Here is a 19,422-nt window from a genome sequence, read left to right as displayed (position 1 = left end):
CCATGAAATAGGTTTGTGACCTGACCAAGGCCACTGGATAAGTAGAGAATATCAGACATTAAATTGGGGAGATCTCTTTATTTCTAGTGTTATTTCTATCCTGCTATACAACTTTTATTGCTATATTCTTCATTCATTGGAAATATATTTCAAAATAATATGCCTCTCATAAGGCAATGAGTTTAGCTTCCATAGGACAAAAATGATGTATGTAAAAATAGACCCTTAACCTTCTTCGAGTTGGTTACAAGTGAGTAAGGCAACTTTGTGTCACAACAATAAGCCTAAAAGATAAAAAGTCCCTGTGTCATACTGCGTATGTTGTTTTATTTTTTGATTGCACAACTTTCTCAAAAGGCCAGACTTAATGCTCTTTAAAATGCTATAGCCACTCCCACAAATTGGGATATGAGTGACACAGCACTGAGAATTTCTTTAAACATGAAGAACCGTATTAGTGAAGCTTCATGATTTAAATAAAGGGTACATGGAAGAGAATGAAATGTTCAATGATACAAGGTGTGTCTACTTTGTAGTTTAGTTGAATACACTTTGAATGAGTATAAATGAAGAAAGAAACGAATGAATGAAAACTTCTGAAAATGCTTTTCCCCTCCTCCCACCTGGGTACTCACAGTTTATTATAGGGTTCCTCTTAACAGCTAGACAGTGGATGCAATTTATTAAAGGAAAAACAAAATAGCATTGTATGTAAAATAATTACTCAGTGGGGTTTGAATTTTGTAATGCCAATGATATGGCCATAACAAATATACTTAATTCTGTTTTCTTTTGCCCAGCACTAAAAATTCCGCTACAGATTGTGTGTGGCAATATCTTACACACATCTAAAAACAAAATTCACAAAAAGGTACTATATGAGGAACCTATAAGCTTTGGTAAGAACATTTCACTCATGAAGCATATGTCTTAGTATTAAATGGCAGAATTGGTACCTTTTTTATTACATAACAACACTTTCAAACAGTACAAGAGTTACAGGAGGAGGTTTACTTTCTGTTTAGCTTAATAGTTTGAAAAATTCAAACTGATTGAACAAATCTTAATCACTAGGCCACGAACATTCTTTTCAAACCTCAGCTTCAGTAGTAATGAGAAATGAGTGTAGTGCTACCACTTCATCCTTAGACAAATTTTATTTTTAGCCCATCTGCTAACATTGCAAGTTATTAGACTTCCTTATGCTAAAGCCTCAGGTTTTATACCCCATATATTATTGAATTCTTTTGTGCTTCATGTTCGTTTCATAATGAGCGAGCCAGAAAATATTATTGTACCCTGGGTTAATACACCTGAGCACTTGTGAAACAACCAAATTCCCCAAACAGGGTTACTGGAAAACATGAACGCTAAAGAATCAGCCACCTACTTGAAACTGCTTTCTCATAGCAGCTAATGATATAATGATATACTGTGCCAATTGGTAGAATGAAAGCCATTACAATATTATTATAAGTATAATCCAGCAGGCATATTTAGAATGATAGGGGTTGGGAGGGAGGAGGCTGCTATAGACGGCTAGGTACTCATTCTCAGATGGTATCAAAAGAATTGTTCCAAACCAGTGTTTTTCTAAAATGGTCACAGTAAGTGGTGACAGTGACAGTTTTTATATGTACTGTGTAAGGAATGTACCACAAGGGTCATTTTTTCTGAGAAAGTATGTCTTTCTAATATGAGTCCATGTTTCACAAAGGAAATGCCTTTTAATAACTGAAACATTGAAAACACAACTGAATTCTAGCGACGGACCAAAATTTTTTCTTTACAATTTGATATGAAGGGGATTTTACTAAAAAAGTCCCTCATCTTCTGTTTCACTGAACACTCAAAATAAATTTAGTGAAATGTAATATACACACAGATCCTCTTCTGATGACTCTAGAAGTAAGTGTTTATATATCAAGTTTCAACTCTAGTAGCACATTTATGATTAATTAATTTCTCAGATGACAAAGTTAGACTAGGGAGACAATAGTGGGTGTCACTAAACCACTTAAATATGATTCTTAAAATGTTCTTTTTAAAATCTAATTTACCCATTCTTTCAGAACAGAAATATATACTTCTCCTCAAAACTTAAATCATATTTTCAACCCTGAAATTTTACAAAATGCAGAATCTTCTGCACTACCTTAATTTCTCTGAAGAGGGAGTCTAAGCTCAAGCAAAGCAGAAAACTCAAACAGCTCTGCACCTAGGCAACAGCTGTAACTTAAAAAAAAGGGGGAGGGAAGGATTCATTCACATGCTGCTGTTTTGAGATAAAATAATCAAGTAAAACTATACATTTTGCATTGCATTTTATAAAAGCTCTTTTTCCTTTAAGATGAGCACACACATTGGTGGGCACACATACCCTGGCACAGCTGAGATGGAGGCTGAGAATCTCATGCTACCGCTTTGAAATGCAACTTCATGTTCAGCTTGAGAATTCAGTGCAATTTATTAAAAAAAAATAAGCAAGTGTCTGTCAACAGCCTGACAGAAGTTAATGTGCCTCAGGAAAATACAACTTGGCTATTTTTGAAGAGACTCTTCATTCCTGTTAGGGTTACTGCTCCATATTCTGAGAGAATCTTATTTAGTCCTCTAAGTTCTATCGAACTTTGATTTCTTACTTTCAAACTTTAGAATTGTCTGAAACTGGGAAACACATCTTGGAAATGCAGAAATTGTCAATGATCGGGGGAAAAAATGAGAGAAAAAAAATCACTATGTTAGAAAATAAAATGAATGTTTCAATCAATGAAATAGCAAAAGTTTTAAAATATGGTAGTCAACCAAACGTTAAGCCAAGCATCTATATTATTCCACAAATATAAAATAAATCCACAGTTAAGCCAGAAACAGAACAAGATTTTATAATTTCAAAATACATGCAAGCCCTGTTACCGTTCTCTCTCTAGGTAAAGCAGCCTTGCAGTGGCTTCTTTAAGATTTCTTAGTAATTAAACCACTAAGATGCAGCCCAAGACTTGACACCAAAATATACTCTTCAGGGAAAGTGATAAAATAAAGTTCAAAACGAGAGTTCCTTGAAATGCACTTCTCCTTTCTCAACAAATGAGCAGTTTTACACTAAATGCTATTGATCCAGGTGTTGAAATCTTAACAGAAATCCTGATAATCTTAGCAGGTGAAATAGTATATTGAAAACTTGGTTTAAAAAAAGACACGGGGATAGAGGAGATATATCATTCATACCACCCTAGAAAAGTCTGCTGAGTACAATTATCAGACAAAGCTGGCCAGAAGGCATCTTTATTGTGGAGGAAACAAGGTAACTGTGTTTTGCTTGAGTGTCTGAGGCATATATAGCCTTTTCATTTGGAAAGACAATCCAGAAGAACTCACAGATACACAAACCTTTCACGCACAGTTAACTTTTTTGTTTTCCTTCTCTTATATTTCTTCTGACTTTATAGTTGAAATATGAACACTAAAAGAAATCTTTTTTAAGGGGGGTGAGGAGGCAGGACTGGCTTTGCAGACAGAAAGGACAGAGGAATACATCATTATTCCAAAATTCTAAACAAAAATATAGCAAATTTTAACAAGCTCCTGACAGACTGGAATACCGAATGGTGTATATGTTGCATATATACAAGAATCTAGTAATCTTTTTAAAATAGTTTTAATGGAATAAGAACCCACAATGAAATTTAAATATAGAGATTCTCCCGTATTTGTTTCATAACCAGCCATTCATAAAAAGCATAACCTCGATAACTTCTAACTGCAAAGATTGATTTTCAAAGAAACAACCAGTATGCTGAACTTTTGAAGTTCACTGAATTCACTATTAACTGCACAAAATAATAACTAGTTCTTTGTGACGAATATTTTCTCAACTTTCAAGCTCTTCCTCTGCGTCACATTACATATTCTATATAAACTGTGTGAATGATAACTTTATCCTATTTGGGATGATTTAAGGCATGCATTATCCTTCACCTCCTTCCTGCCTATACATTTTCATAATAAGTAGGCATAATTTTAATATTCAAACTTCGTATTTCATTATCTTTAATTGGAAAATGAGCATACTAAGATTAAAGTTGAACATCGTGAGCTATCCTGATATTTTAATGTAAACATCTACAGTTATACTTTTTTTTACACAGTATCTACCTCTGCAAGGATAAACCTTGAAAAGGCCCCTCCTTTTATATATCGCCTTACACAACAGGCTACTTCTAGACTTCTCTACTCAGAATGGAGCCCAGGTGAATGACAGCTCATTTTAAAGTTAATATAAATTTCATTTTAACGGAAGTTGTATTACCACTCAAGTTAAAATTTAGTTGACATGATAACGCATCATTGTGATTTCCTTGTGATCAGTTTCAAAAGTGATGGGGGAATTATTATTTTATGTACTGATGTTTTTTTTTATCACATATAATTTGATCTGGGCCTCTAACAAGGAATAAACAATTTACCAACTTCTCTTTTAAACTGTGATTTCTTCAAGAATTTGAGAAAATTTAATGTCCTCAGCATTAGCTATCTTTCTCTTATACGCCTAATAATTTCTTCTATAAAAGAAAGTCTCATCCGAACTTTGTTTTTATTTTATTTTATTTTATTTAGAATTCTTGCCTTATGAAAACTGGTGAATCTGGTTTCTCATACACACTTTTATTTTTCAAATCCACCTAATGATTAACTCATATCTCAAATTTTCTTGGAGGTCCCAAATTTTATTTTAGAATATTTATGATAGTAGAGATGATTTTCCTTAAAATCCATGCTCAAAATTATCTCTGACACTCACTACAGAGTTTGGGGGATCCTACTCAATTTAAAAACCAAAAAACAAACAAAAAATTAAAATTCCAGACAGAAAGTAGACTTTACTGAAAAGTACAATTTGAAAAAAATGATTATTAGTGACACGGGAGTTTGTAAACTATTTCTAAGGATAAAACTTCTGACTTTCAGAGAATGCTAAAATTCCAGGGATTTCAGCTGATAGTGAGATCATTGAAGTTTCAAAACTGGATTAGAAGTGGAGACAAATTCCACCAATGTTTGAAGTGGAACGGTTGTAGTTATTAACAGTTTCCGGTAAAACTTTGAAACATTCCAAATTATAAGAACATGAAGGTCTTATGTGTTTACATATTCGTGGGTATAACAATGTTTCTGAAAGGCAATAACTTTGTTTATTTCTTTGTGTTTTTCCTGTGTGTTTGGAAAAAATATTTTAAAACTACGCAGTATGAAAATTTTTTTGCTTTCTATATTTGAATGCTTCCATGTTAGTTTCTAAGAAACATGCATCATTTTTCAAAAACAATGCTATTTAATGTGGTATATTGTTTTCTGCATGAACTCATGATTTAATATGTACGATTATCAGGTTATGCAAAGATAAGAAATTTGCTGGGAAGAGCTGTAGAGTCGAAAAATATTAAGTTTAAGGTGATACATGCTTTAAAAAAGAAAACCGAGATGTAGAAATCAAACAGTAAGTTCACAAGTAGATACAAGAAATTACATAGGAAAAGCAAATTCTGGCATCAACAAAAGACAAAGCTTTATTACTAAAGTCTCATTAAAAAAAAAGCTAAAGGCTACACGAAACTGGGATGTGACTGAAAAGAGCAACATACTAAAACTTGAACAGAGAACATGAAAATGTTCTACTGTATGTGCTAAGGAGGGCTCTGGTGGGCAATTAGAGAGTTGGCATTTCACACATCCTTTCCTTTAACAAAACATCACCCTAGCCCTAACTACAGGCCTCTGTTCTCCAGGGGGGCAGACTTCCTCCCCTCCACTGCGCCTGTGCCACAGACCCTGCAGGATGGTTCTTTTGCCATCCTCTCAGTCATGCTTCTACAGTGACTTGAGGTCCCTAGAAGCAGCACACAGTACACACACACACATTTAAGGAGCCTGCCAGATCCATGGTATGATGTAGGGCCAGGCTATGTTTTCTCTCTCCCACAGATGCTGCAGTATTTTCAAAAACAGGGCCAGGCAAGTCCCTCACTCTCCTGATTTCCTGTGAAGATCCAGCCTAATGGAGGCAAAAGAAGTCCAGCCTCCATGCCACAGTCGTGTCATAAATAATATCTGATTACAGATGTTACAGTTTAAAATGTTCTTTGTTTTATCTTAAGAAAGAGAAAGAGCCCATTTTGAAAAGAAAAAGTGAGTTGACACAACAGATTGTGACAGATTTATTACTATTTATCATGGTAAATATGTATGGAAGAAAACATATAAATGTCTTTATCTAGTCATAATCACTCCAAAAGACACCTTTTATCACCCGCAATTTTTCCTTATTTGTTATAAAAATATTCATACATATTGAAGCAAGTTTTAGAGGTATCTTTGGTCAAATAAATATTCATAATTTTATTTAAGCTTAAAAAGAGAAAAACCATAGGACAGACCTAAAACTATAGAAATATAGATGTATGGGGGCAAAAGTGTTAATAGTGTCCCATACAGACCACCTCTGGGTCAAAATGAAATAAACATTTTGTGTGGTGGTAAGGCATGTAATCAATGCACACCACAAAGCTATTGCAAACTAAGTTAAACTGCTATTTAAACAGAGCTGAGTTTGTTTTTTTTTAAGTAATGACAATCAATAGATGACTGGATTCTAAAATCAACCAAACTATCTTATTCTTCTCAATTAAAACAAAAACAAACAAACAAAAATAACAACGGTAAAATTTCCATTTCAATCGAACTTCCCTTCTTGTCTTTCAAAAAAGGGACTCTATTTACCAAAATGTACCATAAGGACAATTAAAACATTTAGCCAAGATAAATTTTCTAGGAATGAATCCGAAACTGACCACCAAAAACCAAAAATTCAATGATACAAACTAAATTTCCAAGTGCAGATTTACTGGGAAGAAAGGGAAGATATTTTTATATTTCTGAACATATGACAACATAGCAGCAACACATAAAGTCTCTTAATAGCAAAGAAAAACTATGCTACTGAAAATTTCCATGGAAATACTTAAAAATTTACAATGAATTATGAAAAATGTTGGTAACAATGATTAAACAGAAAGATAATATCCAATGCCACACCAAAACACTCCTTAGAAATTGTGTAGATTTCTGCATTATTTTAGCATTGGGAAAAACAAAATTTATGTGAATATGAGGTATAAATAGGGTATTCTGGGCTTAAGTTTTGCATGGCTATTAGAGCACAGAGCTATTCTACATTTCAGAACATTCAAAGGTTCACTTATTGTATTTAATACTGTCCGTATTAGGTTCAGGCATGTTTAAAATGTAAACAGCTGTGAGGGCTATATCATTTGAAGTTGTCATAAAAGCTATTAAAAGCTAAAGTTTCATCTACATTAAATCCACCACAAACTTCAAGCTTAAAATATACTTATAAAAACCTGAGGGGACAGTAGCCAATTTCAATGCAAGAGAGAAAATCAAAGGATGAACCACTCAATCCATTTTTAAGTCACTTATTGGTAGTCCAAAGTGACTATTTTATATTTACACAATGTTTTTCTTTATTTATGGATAATTTTGTGATGCCTCTTGAACATTACCACATTTGTGATGATCAGCATATACAATTTGTATTTTTTTCCTGATGAGAAATATTCTGATATATTCACTTATCAATTTTTTTGGATGAACTGAACTGAAATCAGCTCAAATACAGAGGTGTTTGGGTTAACTTTAGCACATTTGCAAAACTGTTACTCTTGCAACTTATTAAAAATGAAATAAAACTAATATGCAAGTATTGATTACTCATATATTTTCAGAAATCAAAATAAAATTTTATTTTAGAGAATAAGAACTTATAATAAGGCTCATTAGCATTATTTTCAAAGAATAATAGTGCCCTTAGAACACAGAATTAAATTAAAATATCTATCTTATGGGCAGGAAGGAAGAGAGAGTGGATAAAAGGCAAAAAGGAGAAGGTAACAAAGAAAGAAGGGAGGAACTCATATTTTTATTCTACATAAGGAGGAAATTATTAGACACAGACCAGTTTTAAACAAAATTCAATGAAGTGATCTAGGACCTCAAATTTAAAAATATATATAAGAATTGAAAATAAGATACGAATTTAGTTGTGATCACAACCACCGTTTGCTAACTGGGGACTGGAAGGACCTCAGCCCCTCCTGCATACAGCTCCAGCGATTCAAAAAGACCCAGAATGCTTTTGGTTACAGCTGGATTTTTCTAGTTGTCACCTGGCATTCCAGACACAAATGGCTACTGATGCAGCTACCTTTGCATTCTCTCTATTCAGCAACCTCTCTAGAAAATAGAGACATTCTCCCTGCACTCTGGGCTGAAACCCATGTAAATTTTTCCTAAATCCTCTCCACAAATCTCCTTTCGCATGCAAATCCATAAATCATCATAATACTGACAAAGAATTTAACCAACACATGAAACTAATACTCATTCTCTTGAAAGCTCTGTACAGGTAAAACTCCTCCAACTTCAGGCACCTTTTCAGGGCTCTCGTCAGAGCTTAACCTGCTGAATATCAACACAACCACCCAGTCTTCCAGGATATGCCATTAATCACTCCAACCTGGGTCAGGTGGCTGGACGTGCAGATCACTCCTTCCTCCTCCACATTCTAGATAAACATGCTGCTCTGGGGCATGGAACCTCATTTACTCTTATCGCCCTCGCATCTCACAAAACAGAACAGAAATAAACAATATACAAAGCAGAAACAAGCAGTACTTACTGAAGATGGCAAACCTGGAGGAACTTTGCGAACTTTCTTTGTCTGTACCTCTGAAAGAAAATGAAGAGGCTGTGAGCTCCCCGCATGCCCCTTTTCCTAACTAAAGCAGATTAAACCACGAAGCCATTTAGATTAGACCGGATTTTCTTAAATCGTTACTTGACCAAAATGTCGGTACCACGTTCATCTTTTATTCTGACAGAAATCAATTTCTGCCTTTTTCACTTTTTAATGCCGTCATTGTTTCTTAAAAGGGCAGCCAAGACAACACAAGAAATGAGCGTTACACCAAAACGGTTCTCCTGCTACTTACAAGTTGTTAGCATACCCACCCAATGTCCTACTGAGGGGGAGTCATGAGCCTGACAACTGAGCAAAATTTTATGTTTTTTGGTTTTTTTTCCTCTTTGTGGGGAGTGAGGGTAGGATGAGATGGTATTTAAAAAGGAAGAAAGAAAGAAAAAGACTACTAATAGTCACTCAGGCGTCAGACAGAGGAATACCTACCCATGGCACTACTGTGAAGAGGCCTCCTTCGGGGGTTATTGCTAGAATACGGATAATACTGGGAACCAGGTTTGGTGGGCGAAAGGGTTCCTGGGTTGCCCATATCCATGTCACCTCCAAGGAGACTCTGCTAAAAGGTTAAAAAAGGGAAAACAAACATTATCAGGTTAATTTTTCACATTCACCACCCCCCAACTGATTGTTAGTACTTAAACCAACATAATAAAGAAAACAGCATCTGCTAAGCTGAAACAATTAAAACACAACGAAACTAAAAGAAAAAGAAAAGCGGTCTCAGAAGCTAGCATAAACTATGTGAATTTTTTAATACTCTACTTTGGAGAGGGAGGTAGAAGGTGATTCCCTTTAAAGCAATCTTTTAATCTTTTAAGAGGACTAACTAACGTTTTAATTTTATAGGAAAAGGGCACTTATGTAAGACTAATGTTTTCTTTATCTAGACTTAGGCTCATATCTGGGAACTATTCACGCCCTTCCTTAACAAGAACCAAGAAGACTTTGATTTTTCGAACGCACAGGACTTGCCGGGCGGCTTCCGTTGGGGGTGAATGTAGGGGCTCCCGTCTCTGCCTTTGCACTGGTATGGCCTGACCCTCCACACATTCACACGCCACCCACAGAACAGAAAATGCCAGCTGAACCAGGAGGAAATTCAGACCTTCACACTAACTTCCAAAATTATAGAAATAGTAGGCATTCGAAGCTAACAGGAACAAATTAAAAGACTTTAGAATGCCCTCTTGAGGACTATCGGAGGCTGAAACACATCCCCACAGATTAAACATTTATCTGAACACTGGAAAACTTTCACAAATATCATTAACTGATCACAGTGTGACAAATTACTAAACCTTCGAAAATGATGACATATGAAAGATTATATAATAATATTACATTTTCTAAAAAATGCATAGAAACTTACCCATAACATATAAATCGCCTGATTATACTCTGCATTGAACACATTGTTCTTTTAATTATTCTGATATGCAAGAAAACAAGTGTAGATACTACCATTTATATTAAGAACAAATTTACTATTTAATAAAGAAATTTTAAAATTAAGTACTAAAAATCTAACTTTATCGTTACTTGTAATCAACTTTTACTGACTGAACTAATTACTGTCCTTGATAAAGTACAGAATGTGTTTTCCCTAATCTAAATTCTAATCACCATGTCACTCACAACAGACTTAGGGATGCTTCACTAACACACTATTCACATGCAAAATACTCTAAATAGGCCAATTATGACTCTGCCCCTGTTCCCTGGTTAACCCGCTGAGAACTGAAAAATTTCACAAGGCAGTCACCAACTAAAACAAAGGGTCCTTGTTTTAAATTAAGACAGTCTTTTTGATTCCTAAATAGCTCAACAAAGTGGCATGTCTTCTAGTGAAAGCAGTTGGTCAAATATGACCCATAAGCTGGAAAATCAAAAATTCAAGCCTCCCCTTTCCACCGCCATATAGCTAAATATCATAAAGAGAACCTCTCCATTTTAAGGGATTTTTTTCAGTGCTGGATGAGTAATCTATAAAGGACTAATCAGTTACTGACAAGCTTGCCTTTGCTGATTCCAGTTTAAGACTTTTCGAAGAGATACATAATAAACCTTAGTTTAAAATAAAACTTCAAGGATGAGACTTTAAGTTGGAAGTACATTTTGAGTAATAAACTCACTGCAAGTATCTTAATATTTACCACATAAACACCTAATAAAAACCAGATTATTTACCAGAAAAAAATCTGACATCTGCATGCTCAACTATTGCCTCTTCTGAATTTAGGATATCAAAATGCCATACAATGACAAACTAAAATACAGAGCTCTTTATAATAAAAGTTTTCTACAAGTCAGAAATCCAACAGCGGAACATCAAGTGATTTCTTTGTCATTTTAGGACTGGCATTCCAACATTTTAGAATCTCAACTCAAAATTTCACTCTTGGTAAATCTTATTAACAAAGTCTGTATTTATTTAAGTCCAAATGCATATCCCAGATTTCTTTGAAATTTCCATCAATAAAACTGAACGATTTAAAATCACAACCTCGTTCTAGTTTGGTAAATCTACAAATGAGTCTTCATTTCATTGGAAACAGGAGTTTGAAAATGATACAATTGATAATTTTTTTTGGTATCTTATTTTTTAAGGAAATGTATTGGGGTAACATTGGTTAATGACACTATATAAATTTCCGGTGTACAACTTTATACTGTGCTATCTGTATATCCATTGTGTGCTCACCATCTGTTTGACCCCTTTTTCCCTCTGTGTCCTCCCCTACTGCCCTTCGTCTGTTGGTAACCGTGGATGACTTAGTATTGGAGATAGGTAATACCCTCTTCATTTTCCTTTTTCTAAAATGATATAAAACATTTAGAAAAGGGCTGAGCAAATATGTTGAAATCTTTATTTGTCTTTTTAAGGAGCTTAACCATTGATTTATTTTGTTGGTCCTGGTGGCAAAGGTTTTCACTCCCAAGAAAGTAGATAGATGTAGTCAATAGGTCACACTAAAAACGAACAAGGTTGTTATACCGTACTTTAGCAGCATTCACCATAGAGCTGTGAAAAATATAAAATGGTAACTAGAAGAGAGCTAACTGCCTGTGGCTGACCTTATTGTTGTTAATTTAAAATAAAATCATTTCATGGGCCAGTTGCAAATAAATCATGCATACAACTCTCGCATGTACAGCCAGCCACATGAACTACGTTAGAGTGACTTAGTACTAAGACCAGACAGCGCTTACAAACATTTAGTGGCTTGTGCTAATCTTTCTTTTTTTTTTTTTACAAAGCACATTCCTGTTTCTATCTTTTTAGACCTGTTTGTTCCTTTTTATTTTTCACTCAGACAATGGAATCATTCTTCTAATGCAACAAAAATAAGCATTTCCTCACACTTAAGGGGGCCCTAACCACCCCACCCCCCCGGGAAAATTAAGATAAAAAATATGTGTTGTTATTGTAGAGTATACTTGTGAAATGAACAATGACCATTTACTATTGTTTGGCCTTTATGTCACACACTTAACTCTCTGTAGCAATAAGATAAAAAATTTTCCAGCAGCTGAAAAACCTGAGTTTATGAATTTTAAAAAGTTAATGGCATTCAATTTAATAAGCTAAATTAAATATTGCATAAAGTGGATAAGGAATTCATTTATCTATGAATTTACCTACACAAATATATACATATGTATGTATATAAAGACACATTTATGGTTAATAAAAGTTAAGTTTGAAAGCTAAAGTATACTTTTAAAACGGGCACATTCTCGTTTGCCTTAAATAGGATTACAAAGGTTTTAGGTTTCTGACATTGTGCAAGCTCATGCTCTGCGGTTATGCTGGGTCCCAGTAGAAAGCTGCCCGCATCTGCCAGGAAACACTGGAAGCAAGATGTGGCATCTTGAAGAGCTAACCTGTAAATCTTAAACCCATAGTTTAGCATTTTGTTTAACTGTCTGAAATGTGATGAGACGAGCCCTTCCCCTTGTTCAGTCCTTATTTTCTTGAAAGACAATTTTAAGACTCAAAATACCCTAACCAAAGAACAAAATAGGCTGACTTTGTCGATCAGGTTTAAATATTTTGGGGTCCACCCCCTGCAGCCAATTCTTCAGCAGAGCCAGTCCCAACACAGCCACTGACATGCCAAGTGCAGCATTCTGTGAGGGTCCCTTTCAATTAAAATTTTTGTTGCTTTTACATCAGATCTGGGTTTCAGACTGCCTTTCGAACACATTCTCAACCTGGCCCCCATTTCTTTTGGGGGAAGCTTTTTAACATCCTTGATCAACCACTGAACTCTTTGCTTATGCAACCGAGAATGCAAACCATGAATTAAACTTGAGTAACAGAAAAGCAGCATATATCTCAAATTAGATTTATAACTGAATGGTAATCAAAAATAGAACTAACTGCTTCAAGCTTAATTTATCAACTTTTTTCTTCTTAAACTAAAATCATCTTTCTGTGAACTATTATTTCATTTCAGTCAGCACTTTAAATGTAATGGGTGGGTGGCACATTTCTAAAAAGGAAGATTATATTTACCCTTAATTATAGATATGAGTGAGATCAGAGTACGATGAATGCTGCTTTTGGGCTTATAATTAATTCATCTAATAGGTGAATGACCCTGAATTTCAGAGTTGAAATCTGGGAGAGGAACAAAAAGAAGTAGAAGAGAAAAAAAAATCTCTGGGGAAAGGCAAATGTGCCCCTGGTTTCTTAGGGCTTTCTCTGATTTTGCGTCACTCCCATTACGTTGTGATCCGATATCAGACACAACATCTTGGGGGGATGTTATAGAACAGAGAAAAGCAGTCTCAGATGAAACCAGATTAAGCTCCTTTTCTGAACTATTGCCAAATGCTTGTGAGTCTAATTCATGTTTGGGTATTCTAGTACTCACACAGCTGCAATTCCATTCTTTCATCACAAACCTAAGTGATGTATAGTGGCTTTGTATGGCGAACTGACTCTCTAAAGCCAGGAATTTTGGTAAGCTTTACGTGAATATGGAAAGAAAATTCTGAACCACAATAAAACTTACGAATACTGGATATATGTACAGGTACCTAATCGACTTCACAGTGCTGAGTGCAAAATACATGCTGAGAAACATTACAAATTAGATTTATTGAAAACACTTTTAAAATCACAACTGAGGTCATTTCTACAGAGTTCATTCTGCACAGAATTGGGTTTTGAAAGACACTGCTGAATAAGATTCCTAACAGCCACAGGGAAGTTTTTGCAAATCCCTATCGAATAGCTGCTGCTGAATTTGCCATTTTGACCACAGAAGGGCCATTGCTGACTTTCTATAGTAGCAGGAGGGGACGGTCATTTTGCTGCGGTTGGCACTTACTCTGCAACATAGAATATATCTTGCACCAAAGGGCAATGAAGAACACAATATTTCCACCTGTCCACTTTTTAACTTCAGAGCTCAAAACTGAAGGTCAGCCTTTGGACAGCTTTTACTCCTGAGCCTGAAGGTCCTGGAATGTGCCTTTTTGGTGTATTTTGATTTCTGTCTTATGCTTGGTTTCAACAAAAGAGAACTCAGGATATTTAGGAAGAAAAGATGGCAGGGTAACTTTCATAATCAGGGGCTTCACAGATTGCTACTGTGCTGCAGAGAAAGGCAGAGTATTAAAATTATCATGTCGCAAAAACGTTCTTTTAAGGGCTTTCGGTCAGCGTTTTCCATTTCTACTGTAAACGTGAACTGCACATTGTAACCAGTCAGAAGTAGAATCTCAACCTCCTAAGGAAAGAGGGAGGGTACGAGTTGGACACATCAGCTGGAGCCCTAGCTCAGAGGCACACAAGCAATATGACTGGGGGTTAGTTCTGCAACTGCTTTCAACCATATTCCCCTCCTCTGTATAAAGGGAATAATGAAAGCCCTATCACAGTGTTACCAGCAGCAGATGAGACAACATATGTAAAATGTCCAGCAGAGCTGGTGTCTAGCCCATAGTTACCCTCCTTCCCCGGTCCCTCCAATTCACAGTCCCATATTACAATCCATTGATGATTGTATAAAAGATTCCTCAAGAGTTGTGAATGGCTGTCAGTCAGATACTCTATTCCACTTTCAGTGGAGAAGTATACATTGAGATAATAATTTTGAAAAGTCACCATAAAAAAACTGGAAAAGAGTATGAGGGTCTACATAAACAGTGATGACACAGCCTCATGGCCTAGAGCTACGCTGGCAACAAGAAATGGGCAGTTTTGTTCCATATTTAACAAAGAAACTGGCCAACAATCAATCTCAATAATTTCAGCTTAAGTGGCCATTTTCCTGGAACTGCCACAAGGGTTACTTCAATGGCTCATTTAATTTTGCTTTTGCAAGGATGAGCAAACTGTGACTGTTAATTCAACTATACATGAGAACAAAACTAGTCACACTAGGTATGCAAAAATAACAAAAGTATTTGATAGAATTTTATCAATCATGTGATGCTAAATAAATTCAAATTCTTAATACTGGATTAGCCATTGATAAATGACTTCAAATTGGTTCAATTTTGTTTCTCCCTTGCAAGGCTAATTGTAGACATTTAATAAATATTATGTGATATATATCATGCTATTAAAAAAAAATATTTATTCTCCCGTAATGTTACCAAAAAATAAATGAATGCACTTAATAGTTTTGGTTGGAAATTTGCATAACTCCCAAAGAATTCAATTGACCTTGTACAAAATTATTTTAGTAGTGATTATATTTCACCAAACATTCAAATATATTGTCTTTTGCTATAAATAAACACAATACCTTATATTTAAATGTCATAATGTGATTCAAAGGTTACCATAGTAACTATTATTTAATGTATAACAGTAATAATCAAGTAAAAACTCATGCATTTTAGTATAGAAATTACAGCTGCCCGAAAGTTGGCAAGATTTATGCATTCACCTATCTGACTACCTCTCAAATTAAAAAAAAAACAAAAAACATTATGTATCGTGTACAATAAAATGAGGAGGTCTTTCCATAGTTTCTGAATAACCATTGTGGAATCCCAAGTCATCTATTACATATTAAAAAGAGGATTACATTTATTAGTGAGAAGAAAGACAGCAAAAAGAAAACACAAAAGCAATCAGTAACCTACAATAAAAGTGGATTTGAAGAAATCTTATATAAACAATACAGAATTTAAGATAACTAACTTCTTTTCAGATTATGTCCCTTCTCGGGGCAGGAAGTTTATTTAATGTATAATTTGATAAGTATGCTATAATCACTACTTGCCTAAAACTGTTTCTCTTCAGCAATTTTGTTCCACAGTAAAAATAGAACAATTTGAATAAGGCCTGTTAACATATGAGGGAATTAATGCCACTTATCCTATAAATATAAACATGTGGCTATAAGAAATGTGCTGAAAAGTATATTTGGCCAGGTTGCTATTTTTGTAAAATAAAGGAATATCACACTGTCACATGTCAGTCTTCTTCATATTGAGTGGGGAAGGTTCCATTTCAAGGTTGTTGTAAATGCCTTCCCCTCTGAGCAAAGGTCTATAAAAACCATTTTCACGTACGGTAGAGGCTGTTCTCCTGGAGGATAGGGACGGGGGTCTCATTTACACTGCTTACCCAGCACCTGGCATAGGTGCCGGATTAAGTCTAATGGCCAACTCTATAAGATTTCGTAAAATAAAGTATCCCGACAACTATTGGAACTTGTAAATAAGGTGACAAGCGTACCACATGACACGAGAAGGCTTAGGTTATCTGGAGAAGCAGAAATTGCATAAGGAAATCTTCAAATCATTGTGAAATTATTTATGTCCTAACTATCCTTCCAGGCCTCCTGCTCTAAGTGGGTCTGCTTTCAATGAGCATTAACAGTTTATCCACCAAAGTTCTCTTTCCTACATATGTGGCTTATCAAGAAATGTGGCATAAAGGCCAAACTAGTTTAAATACTAATTAAGAGAGGAAATAACTTACTCATGTTTTAACTCCCTATTGCCTAGTACGGAGACCCGCCATGGCAAATGCTCACTAAATATTGAAATGAACACAGAAGAACTATTGCTATGGATCAAATGGAGAACTTAGGTAACTATCTTAGAATTTTTTAGCATGAATCTGTTCCATTAGCCATTCCAATTACTGTTGCTCTAATAATAGTAGCTATTACTATTACTAATAGTAGTACTAGTAGTAAGAAGAGAAGGAGGAAGAATGTGAAGAGTAGTGAGAAGGGTAATAGGGATAGTTAGCAGCAGCTATTGTAACTGTATGCTAAGAGCCAGACACAGCTGCTAACAAGGCAGAAGATATGACCCCCCTCCCCCCACTGTACACAAGGGGACATTCAGCGTGGGAACGCTGCCTGGCCAATGCCATGTGGCTGGCAGGCAGCAGAGCCAGGATGGGAATTCACTTAGGCTTGACTTCAAAGCCTGTGCGTCTCCTCTGCCCCACACACTCCCTCCCTCCAGATTTCTTACTCTCCGTTTTTCTTGCCCTCACCCCAACCATTAGGAGGAGTCAATCTCTTTCTCTTTACTTCATCCTCACATCAAAAGCTCATCTGTCAAACTTACTCTGGAGGAGCCTCTAAATCAGCAGAGTCGGATAGGCCTGTGTGTGAGTGCCACTTACCTCTTGGATAACCTTGGAAAATCTGTCTAACCCTTGCCGGCTTCAGGCTTCTTGTTTAGGCAATGTTGGTATAAATTACAGTGACTCATTGTAAGAATTAACTTAGATAATATAATGTACTTATCAAAGTTCCTAGCACTTACTCAGCCTTGATTAATTGTAAGTATTATATACACACACACACACACACACACACACACACACACATATGAATACAATTATTATATAACATATTGTTGTATAAGTTAGAATGTAACACAGTATATTAGTATATATTAAGTATCACATATACTGTACATTATATAAATTTGTAATCGGCCAAGAAGTGTTAGGCCATAAAACAGCATGCCATCTCAGTTGAAATCCCAGGTCTGTGTCTGAACTCTCTCACTGCCACTGCTTCTGTTCTCCACAGCCTCTTGTTAGTCTTCTCTACCCTTGATTGCCATAGTGTGGTCAACTGCCTTCTCTAACGAGGTTCAAATTCTTTTTCTTTCTTTTTATTATTATTATCATTTTGTTGTTGTTATTTCTTTTCCCCTAGTCTGCTCTCATTTTAGTCCTCTCACATTCAGTTCTCTTTCTTAGAGACTTTTCTTTCTATTTCATCTGAAAAAAATCATCGGTTGTAACATTTCCCGTATTGTATGGCAAGTAAGTGTTTATGCATCTAATTTCTCCCTTCTAGTCTGGAGGTTCCTCAAGAGCAGAAAATGAGCCTCAGTCACTTTTACATTCTTGGCACCTAGCACAGTAGGCCCTGCTACATATCATGTCCTTAATAACTAATTAATCAACTACAGAATATGCTTACGTGATTTCACTGTTTACGGTCATGAAGATAACTTCTCCATCGCTAGCCCGGTAGACATAAAACTCCTACACCTATACATTAAGTCTGGTCCTTTGCTTTCCTCCTATGCCTCTGGACTGGCTTTTAAAATCATTTCCCATCAAAACTAAAATTTGATCCTCACCATGTCAAAGACTCAACACATCTTTCCCCAAAACTTCTACGGCTTCCTGATTATTCTCTAAGCTTTTAAAATATATTTGAGGAGTCAGCATTTGTAAATTCTGTGTCATCATTTGTAAACACACATGATGTTTTACATTTGTTTTCATCTATGATTGGTTTGGTTGGAAAATGGCTGGACTTCTCTAAATATGTTGCAGTGTCAAACGTTCTTCATTCACCCAGTGAGGCCAGGTTCTAGAGAGAATCTGGGGTAACGCAGGTACCACCCGGAGGAACAGATTCAGGGATACCACACATCCCCAGAAGAAAAGACACAGCAGGAAAGAGGAACAAAGGCAGTGACAAAAAGAGGGATGGAGTGTGGAAAGTTTTGAAGAGAGAGGTTAGTACTCTGGGGAACACAGCACATAAAACTGGCTAGAAGAAATGAAAAGAGCTGGCTGAGAAATTACTCTCCTTAGTAAGTAACAAGAAGTCTTAACTTGATATTTAGCACTGGAATTCTAATTTCTTAATTATGGATAATGGGCTGGGTCAGACAGGATGAAAAGATAGTGGACTTAAGGCCCAGAAATGGCCACAGTAGACTAGAGATAGAAATAAGGTAAGGCACCAACAAGAACTGAGCTTCAAATACAATACAAATTTTTGATATATTTCTTCATAGGAATTTATATGGCCTAAACTTTCTTTAGTCTATTCATGTTCCAATTTGTATGAACTCTTCTGACTGGGCTAACGTTTCCAGAATGCCACCACTAAGAACAATATTCTAAGACAGAGGTCATCAAGTGTTTTCTTAAAGGGTCAGATAGTAAATCGTCTTTTCCAGCCTGAAGGTCCCTATTGCAACTACTCAGCTCTGCTGTTGCAGTACTAAATCAGCCAGGTAGAAATGGAAATGGAAATGAACAGGTGAGGCAGTGTTCCAACAAAACTTTATCTATAAAAATAGTCTGTGGGCCAGATTGCAGCCATAGTTTGCTGACCTCTTTT

General features: G+C 35.7%; 1 protein-coding gene across 34 annotated transcripts in view; it reads right to left on the bottom strand.

The window, feature by feature from the left end:
* The window catches only part of TCF4 (transcription factor 4), a 345,626-nt gene that overhangs the window by 120,293 nt on the left and 205,911 nt on the right, over positions 1-19,422 (bottom strand). For 21 of the 34 annotated variants that reach the window (XM_019722094.2, XM_019722107.2, XM_074339930.1 and 18 more), the window contains 2 exons: positions 9,263-9,392; positions 8,756-8,805 (listed from right to left, as the gene is read on the bottom strand). The exons of 4 other annotated variants lie outside the window; for them this stretch is intronic. In XM_019722094.2, coding sequence (XP_019577653.1) covers positions 8,756-8,805; positions 9,263-9,392 — 180 coding nt within the window. Of the gene's footprint in view, positions 1-8,755; positions 8,806-9,262; positions 9,393-10,205; positions 10,224-19,422 lie in introns of those variants that run through there. 9 more of the 34 variants (XM_074339920.1, XM_074339923.1, XM_019722047.2 and 6 more) reach the window with 2 other exon arrangements.

Source organism: Rhinolophus sinicus, linkage group LG09 (assembly GCF_036562045.2).
Source record: "Rhinolophus sinicus isolate RSC01 linkage group LG09, ASM3656204v1, whole genome shotgun sequence".
Classification (NCBI taxonomy): domain Eukaryota; kingdom Metazoa; phylum Chordata; class Mammalia; order Chiroptera; family Rhinolophidae; genus Rhinolophus; species Rhinolophus sinicus.
Note: the sequence above shows the minus strand (reverse complement) of the source record. Positions and strands in the feature narration are given on the sequence as shown.